The sequence below is a fragment of the Eublepharis macularius genome, chromosome 1 (genome assembly GCF_028583425.1).
Source record: "Eublepharis macularius isolate TG4126 chromosome 1, MPM_Emac_v1.0, whole genome shotgun sequence".
NCBI classification, from domain to species: domain Eukaryota; kingdom Metazoa; phylum Chordata; class Lepidosauria; order Squamata; family Eublepharidae; genus Eublepharis; species Eublepharis macularius.
Genome location: NC_072790.1, coordinates 58,591,889 through 58,600,626, shown reverse-complemented (window position 1 = coordinate 58,600,626; position 8,738 = coordinate 58,591,889). Strand labels below are relative to the sequence as shown.

The 8,738-nt window shown below is 41.0% G+C and overlaps 1 protein-coding gene across 1 annotated transcript in view; it reads right to left on the bottom strand.

Moving 5' to 3' along the window:
• The window catches only part of DLGAP2 (DLG associated protein 2), a 98,472-nt gene that overhangs the window by 14,864 nt on the left and 74,870 nt on the right, over positions 1–8,738 (bottom strand). The window contains exon 8 of the mRNA XM_054979527.1: positions 2,895–2,986. Within this exon, the coding sequence (XP_054835502.1) occupies positions 2,895–2,986 (92 nt within the window). The remainder of the gene's footprint in view (positions 1–2,894; positions 2,987–8,738) is intronic.

Genomic DNA, 8,738 nt, shown 5'->3' with positions numbered 1-8,738 from the left:
TCTCACTTAATATCCCTTCCTTGGAACATTACTAAAATACTGCATGTATAAGATACCCAGGCCTCACCTGGAGGTTGGCAGCCCTGGTTAACAAGTTTCCCAGTTCTTCTACTTAAATTTAGAAGAAGCTGTGAGGGCTCCCACCGCAATCTGGATCAGTCCCTTGATGCCGGAGGTGAGATAATCCTTTCCCCGTGCTCTTTTTGGTGAATAGAAATGGGGAAAGGCTGTGGCTCAGTAGAAGAGCATCAGCTTGGCATGCAGAGGATCTCAGGTTCAATCTCCAGCATCCCTAACTGAAAAAATCAGGTAAACTAACAAGTGATGAGAAAGACCCAAGACCCTGGAGAGCTGCTGCCAGTCAGACAGTACAGATTCTGATGGACCAAGGGCAGGGATCCCAGGTCCCACAGTGGAGGCAGGGGATCCCCTGCTTCTACCCTCCACCACTCACATGGCTGGTGGGGGAACAGGCCTCCCAGGCACACTCCCAGAGCGGCATGATGACATCACTTCCAGGAGTGACATCATCATGCCGCCCCAGAATGCTCCTGTGTTCCACTGTGGGCTGATTTCGGCCCCAAATGATGACCTGGAAGTGATATCAGCATGCCACCCTGGGTGTGCCACTCATCACACCATCCTGGTGAACACGGCAGGAAAGGTAAGGGCTGGGTCCCCCTCCTTCCACTGGGAGGGTAAGGGTACCTGGCAATCTAACCACGGATCCGACTCAGTATAAGGCAGCTTCATTTGACATATGTATGGGATAAATGCCCACCATCAGCTCTAAGGGAAGGGAGATTTCTATCTGGAAAAGGGTGTGGTGCTAAACTTTCCCTGTCCCAGTGCCACATATTCTGTCCAAAATCTTCTCTCCTACAGCAGCTTTAAAAGAAAGAAAATTAGAGAGGGCAGGTGATGTAGCCGCTATGCTCTTGAATCTCATCTAGCTTTGCTATAACAAGAGTGGCAATTAAACTCTTCTGTTTGCATTTTGACATCAAAAATGAGTTTCCTGTAGTTCCTGCTGCCTGAATGCACGTATATACACACACACACAAATGGAAAATGGAAAAAAAAGAGTTGCAGAGCATTTAGTGTATTTTCTGAGTATGTGGCCTGACTCATTTGTCTTGATGCCCTCACTCTGTTGGTGGCCTGCAGGAATCAATCAGAATATATCACTTCATTCAAGTCCCCCAAGCCCCTCTCGGTGTGGACGCAGCTCTCTCACCAGCATTGATATAAATAATGGTAACAGAGAAGTGAGAAAAGAGTAACTTCACTGCCTGGGGCATTAACTAAACTAGTTACCACTCGTGCAAATGGCAGGAAAAAAACCCAGCCCAGAGAACTCTCACTTGCGTTTCAAACAAGTTTCAAAGAGGCATGTGAGCATGAATGCCTTGTCATGCTGCTAAAGGTTAAACTGTAAATATTACAGAATGATTGATTTTAAATAAGACAGATTTATAGGTCACATCCTCTGATGCCAACTCAAAATTTTATTTAGTTCTCTCATTCCAACAGGAAATGTTGTCTTTCACTGATACTGCATTCTGACAGAAGTTTTCTCCATGGCTGATTTAGTGCTGGAGCAGGAAAACAGAAGTTGGAAGGACGTACCTCAAGGAAGAGGCGTCAGCTATTGTACAGATTTTATGCCACAATCACTATTTTTTTTTTACTGTACCAACCACACTGACCCCACCAAGATGGATTGTCTGCACTGAGTGCAGGGATTAGCACAGTCTCACTGGAACTTGTAGGACAATCATCATATTAGGAGGGGGGGAAATCACTGGCTAGGATCAGAGAGACATACGTACAACCATTTCCATGTCTCTAAGCAATACTTTGGACGTGTGTCAGACAATAAGTCACCTGCCAAACCTGAGGGAACAGGAAAATTCTGAGGGGACTTTCAAAAGTGAACTGTGATAAGGTCTGCTGCACAAAGTAAATTTCACTGGACGTGCCTAACACTTGGATGAGCCTTAAATAGATCTCTGGATCCTAGTCGAGGTCATTCATTCATAGTTTTCTACACAACTTTCAAATCCCTGAGTAGCAACTCACAGTTATTCCAATAATGCTTAAAATGGCTATCTGTGTCTTTCTAGAATATGATCTGTACAAAGTAGCATATGTAATGCGCTCGGGGCTGCTGACAACGATTTGAAATAAGGGAACCAAATTTTGAGGTCCTTCGTCAATCTGAAGGGCCTACGGAGCTGGAAGAGTCATATAATATGATGTTTGGACTGGAACACGGACTCTGAGGGGAGCAAAACCTTTACCCTGGTAGCTCTCGCAACAGCCCTGAAAGGACTTCCTGGAGTCCTTGAAGTTTTGCTATACAGCTCTATCGCCTGCCTATTTTCTTCGAGGTACAATTCCTTAACTGTATTAAATCATTTTCTTATCCTATTAAATCATGTATTAAATCATTTTCTTATCCTATTATATTTCAGGTTTTCATGTGCCATTTCAAAACAAAATAACTTCCCTCACGCAGATTTTACTGTTTTCTTGTTCCATTAATAAGGAAAAAACAGATAAAATAATACCTAAGCATAGCCATGTGTTTCTCTCTACTTGTTATAACTCATATTTATTGTACTCTATCACGTCACTAGCAAGCCTGAGGCCAATAACAAACCTAGTAAGTTTCATAGCGGAATCTGCAACTCTACAGTCAACATGCTCCAGCTACTGCACCACATTGCCTTCTGCATCAGCTGGAATTGTGTAAGAGTAGATTGTGTTGGAAAGCCAACAAAACAAAGACTTCAAACACAGCTGTCATCACCAAGTATTATAGCTAACTCTTGAGACAGAGCTGGACATAGGTCAGATCTATCCAGCGATGTTAAAGAGCATTGACTTACCAGATTCTGTTGACATAGCCAATAGAATTGCTGGAATTTCTGAGACATAAGCAGCTGAGCACTTCCGACGGCACTTCGGATCTTACCTAGAACTAAACAGGCAGGATGATTACCATCACTCTGAGTTTGAAGAAAAACAATGCACACATATATTTATGAAATCAATCATTTAAAATGATATCTATCAGGTTACCAATTTAACTTTACTTTGTACAGTTTTTAGTATTATCTAGATGTGGCTTTCACAGAGAATATACAATATAGAAACTTTTAGTATCTGGTATCTAGCTATTCCATCAAGTTATTGAGTATCCTCAGTGTGTAGTGAATATACATCAGCATAGTGATGAAGTGCATGTCTTTTTCCAATCCGTGAAGGAAAATATTAATCAGTTGGGATTATGGATAAAGGTCATAATTATATTTATTACTATGGGTTATCCCACATTTCCTTGCATATAAAAAAGGCTAGAGATGCTTTGTTAAAGTGCATATGTTTAAAAATTTAATTTTAAAAAAGGCAGATGATCAATCAATTAAAATTCTTTAGTTTCATCATGACCCCTCTGACCATCTCGGTGACTCAGATTCCTCAGGGAAGGCATCCGAGGTGCCCAAGTAGGTGGCTGAGGAGGGCCATTGGGAGCAGGGAGAGACCAGTACTGCAGGAGTACCTGCTGAGGACAAACCAGCAGCACCAGGACCAGCAGCCATACCACTGGCCTAAGAGTTAGCAGGCAGGGCTTATACCTGGGTCTATATCCTCCCAGGACCCTCTACTACTCTTCAGGAATGATGGCTGAGGTGGCACAAAGGAGGGCAAGTGGCAGACTGGCTGCACACAACCTCTCTCTAGATCCACAGCAGAGTGCTGACAGTGGTACTTTCTAGGTTTGCCAGATCCCCTTGCCCTTCTGGTGAGAGGGGGAGACCCGGCACTTACCTATTTTTTCTTCTTTGCACATGTGTGCGCTCCTGGGCCTGTGTAATGACATCACTTCTGGGAAATGACATCATCGTGCAGGCCCAGGATCTAATGCGTGCTTCACACCAGGCCAATTTGGGCCCCATGCAAAGTGCGGGAGCACTCCCGGGACAGCGCAAAGACATCACTCCCAGGAGGTAAGTGGTGGCAGGGGTGGACGGTGGGAGCAGGGGAACCCTTCCCTGAATGGGAGAACAATAAGTCTAATACTTCCTCACAGGATTCTGGCCAAAACACAGAGCAGCCTCAGGAACTTCAGCACCTGCCAGTAGATGCAGCTGATACAGATTACCTCTCATCCTATTTAGGCTGAGGCTTGAGAAGGCTACCTTGCTGGCTGAACCGGTCAACTAGGCACAAGCTCTGAGCTCCAAGCTCGAGCCGATGGTCTTAAAGTCTAGCCAGCCAAACCTTAGGCTTGACTCCTGAGAAGCCTAGACTCAGCCTGCCTGAAGAGCGCAGGACAAGTTAGATAGGCAGTCATAATATTTGCAAAATGCATCTATGTTAACTTATCATATCCACAGGGGGACTTCTCAGACCCTAATGAAATGGAAGTGAAATGGAAGATGATCTTCTTGTAGCACTGCAGTGCCATTCTAATGATTCCTTAATCAAATGTAGTTTATTTGTATGTATAACATTAACATGTATAACATGTAAAGCAAAATAGAACTAGTATCCTTTACAGAATTTCATTCTGAAAGGCTTCATTACTATCTATCTTGTCATTCCATCTAGTCTGTTGCATTGGCAAATATTTTTATGACATCTACCCAATACAGTGGATTCTACCACCTTCACTTGTGAAACATTTTGAGATGATGTTTCAATAGTGATAATGTATCTAGTCCTGCCCTGCAGTAACTAATTTGGAAAATATTTCTGTTCTCATCACACGTTAACACACCAGTTGCACTTATTAGAATGACTATTGTTTTACAGATAATTGTAGAGAGATTCTTGAGATTCAGATTTAATAATTTCAGGTAGTAAATATCAGGTAGTAAATATCTAAAGAAATAAACAGAAACTTCTATTTTTAAAAAGCCTAAATAACTAAAATTACTGTATCTTCCATTATTGGTCTGTAACAAAGAGCTGGTAAGTGAAGAAACGTAGGCTGCAGAAGAGAGATATTTTATTTGTGTTGTTTCTAAGTAGTCCCAGAGTGACCTCTCTCTGACTCTTCTTGTGTTGTGCCATCCTTTTATAGGAAGAACTCCAATGCCTATACTTGACTACCTGAAAAACTCCTATCCAAACCAGAGTAGAAAAATAGCATTTACAAAAATTACACAACCCCTATTCTCTTCCCAATTTATCCTCCATTACTCGAAGCCTTCATTTGGAGCATGCTAGTCAGAGAGAATTCACCTGTCTGCCTAAACTCTGCTTCACAGCATGAAGCCATTGCAAAATGATTACAAAGGGTATAGTTATATGGGGTTACAGGCCCACATTTGCATGCCTTCATTCTGTTCTGCCTGTGCCTCTTAAACTGACCTCACAAAAGAAAACAACTACTATAAAGCCCTTTATCGCAACTGGATTATATATTGTATGCTACAATTTTCAGCACATTTTAAAGAGTTCAATTGCCTGAAAAATTATGCCACAGGTAGCCATATTCTGGTACTTAGCTTGATTGATGGTCGTATTTCATGATGCTATAAAATCAACAAAAATACATATGGCACTAGTTTCTGGGTATAACCCAAATTTGTATACCCATTTTCCTGATCACCTGTAGTGTGTAAGAGTCACTTCTGGGCAGAGAACCTTATATATAGACACAGGTAGGGTTTTTTTTCTTTTAGTGTGTCAATTTGCTATGATGACTAACACGTTTATACACAGCAGGTGTCTATAAAGACTTTGGGGGACTAGCAGTTTTGTAGATTTATTTGCAAGTACGATCACATTAGAAAGTCTAGCTTTAGTCATACTTTCTTAAGTAAATCACTGTGCAATCGTAAGCAGTGATGGACTGCACTTAACAGCAGGTGTCCACAGTGCAGCAAAATCAGAAGCTTGGAGGGGAAGGGTTAACTATTCCTTAGAGCTTGAGTGACAGGCTGCTCCCTCTTCTCTGTTGGTCAGTTAGAATCAATCTGAAGGCACTCAGTTGGTTTCTGATAGGATTTTTTTTTTGAGTGTGAGTGAGTCTGACAAGAAAGGACTCTTTTTGCCTTAACTGTAGTATTACTCTCCTGAGGAAGAATTCTAGGAATTCAAAGTATAAGTGTCAGCATAAGCTGAAGCATGCTTTACACAGACACCAGAGAGCCTGGATTGTGTTTTGGTAAGAGTGATTGACTAGTGGGTTGAGACTCCCTTTCAAGCCAAAAGAAGAAGTGTTATATCTTCTGAGGAGAAGAAGATTAATGCCTGCCCAGTTTCTAAGAGGGTTGGCTCTGAGGAGGACCCCAGGTCTGTTGTGAAGGGGAAATGGTTTTAGACTGACTCTAGGAAACCTAAACTGTCATAGAAAACTTTCTGAAGAAACATTGTTGCTGTAACTAAATTACTAAGTAAAATACCTCTCACTGTTAAGAACCAAAAATATATGAAAGTAAGCTTCAAGGATACTATTTTGCCTGTTACAAGAACTGTATTCTGTAATACCAACAATATTTTACCTCCACATTTCCATTCCCTGAATACATGTACTCAATATATTTATGTCATTTATTGTCTGCCTTTCTTACTGAGGTTCAAGGTGGATTACATAGTCAATATCAATAGTAAAGTCAATATCAAGGTCAGTTCAATAAAAATACCATAGGGAATATAAATGCAAATTTACAAAGACATAACATCAGCAAAAATCCAATATAGAGTTGAAGAAAAGCTGAAACAGAGCAAAAACAATTATAAGGCTGCCATATTAAATAACATAGAACTACCCAGTAGGATTGTACTTAAAGCAACAAGTAGTACATACTTGAAGCAACAGATAGGACATAAGGCAACAGATAGTACATAGTGGTGAAGTCTATGGTCCTTATCTCTTATTTTGATTCTTCTATTTATAAACGTTCTGTATAATACATTATTGATGCCTATCTAAAAAAATACAGCCTGTTAATCCAAAGAATCTCCTTGTGGAAAGCATTTTGGTTAACAAAAACCCTTTGACTTCACAGTCTTTCTGGATTGTATGAAGAAAAAAGTCCATCAACAAGGCCTGAGAGTTTATTTTGCAAACCAAGTGAGCTGCCAAATTGGGGTTTTTACATCTGTTGCATTCCATTGCTTTCAACAAGACCAAACCCTCCAGTGATTTTTTTTTGGGGGGGGGGGAATTCTGCTTATGATTTTGCAAATGTAGAGCATTAACTAGCAAAAGTTATTTGTAACTAAGTGCCACTGAAATTGAGGGGACTTATAGTAATGACCAGGTCCTATGGCATGGTTTGCAATGGGATGTTGTCACACAACTATTCTTGGATTGTGCCCACATAGTGTTTATGTGTTTCTCATTAAATTGCAGCCTACAGGATAGATAGGATTAAAAAGCATGGTTGACAGACTAGCTCATTGGATCATAAACGCTTTCTGAATTTAGAGTGGTTCACTTGATAATTTTAACTCAGTGATGTTGGCACAAGGAAAGTCTGCTTCATATTTGGGATTGCACAAGCACCCCGAGTTATCCTTGCTTACTTTCAATGATTTTAAAGGTGTAGGACTGCAACATAATTTTTAAAAGCTGAAAATGTTGATAGCCAGAATGTATTCGTGGTTGACTCAAACTAAAGAAAGACTGGGAAATTAAGAGGAAAGATGTGGAACTAAGCTGCTGAAATTGAAGATACTGAAAATTTCTCAAGGATAAGCATATTAAGTTGCAAGTTACATGAATGGATTGTATACTACCACTGCCCTCAGACTAGGGCAGTGTGTTCCTTCAGTGTAAGATGCATAGTGCTGGCATTGTGAATGCCAGAAGTTTATAAAAACACCCATTAGAGCATTATTGGAGGTTGTGAGATGAGTTGCTTCAGTAAATTGAAAGATATATTTCTCTTTCTATAAAATTCCATGATAAAATGGGTGCAGTCCATTTTCAAGTACCCCAAGGTTATTGTTGCCAGGGATTCCTATGCCATGTCTAGTGAATTACCCCGCTCATCACTTCCTGTCATACTGGGATGTGTATGAATCTTGGAAACAGCCTCAGACAATCATGAGACTCTACATCCTGGCCTACTGTGAATTGTATACACAGTCAGCAGCTTTGTAGGCAAAGGCCAATCCCCAGGGTGAGTAACAGGGCGGAACTGGCCACGCTTTCCCCTCACTTTCTGAAAATAGCTTGGTTGCCAGCCGTAGTTTGCTAGAACAACAATACTAGCTCTTTTAGTCTCTGGTGTGAAAAAGCCATGAGCTTAAAACTAGCTGTGATGCAGTCTGAATCCCAACATTGGGTTTTCCTTTACACTGAATGATTACCTAGAACTGTCCCTTTAGTGTCTTTTTCTGTTCTCTTTGGAAGAGATTTGTAACTTGCATTATTGACAAGGTTTTCAATGAATATGGTGGGATGGGATCGAATTTCAGTCAATTGACTTAGCTGTACCTGGACAGTAGATCTGGCTGCAGAGGTAGAGCACATGGTACAAGTAGAGTGCCCTGAGGTATATAAAATCGAAAAGAGTCCAGTAGCACCTTTAAGACTAACCAACTTTACTGTAGCATAAACTTTCGAGAACCACAGTTCTCTTCGTCAGATGCGCATCTGACGAAGAGAACAGTGATTCTCGAAAGCTTATGCTACAGTAAAGTTGGTTAGTCTTAAAGATGCTACTGGACTCTTTTCGATTTTGCTGCTACAGACTAACACGGCTAATTCC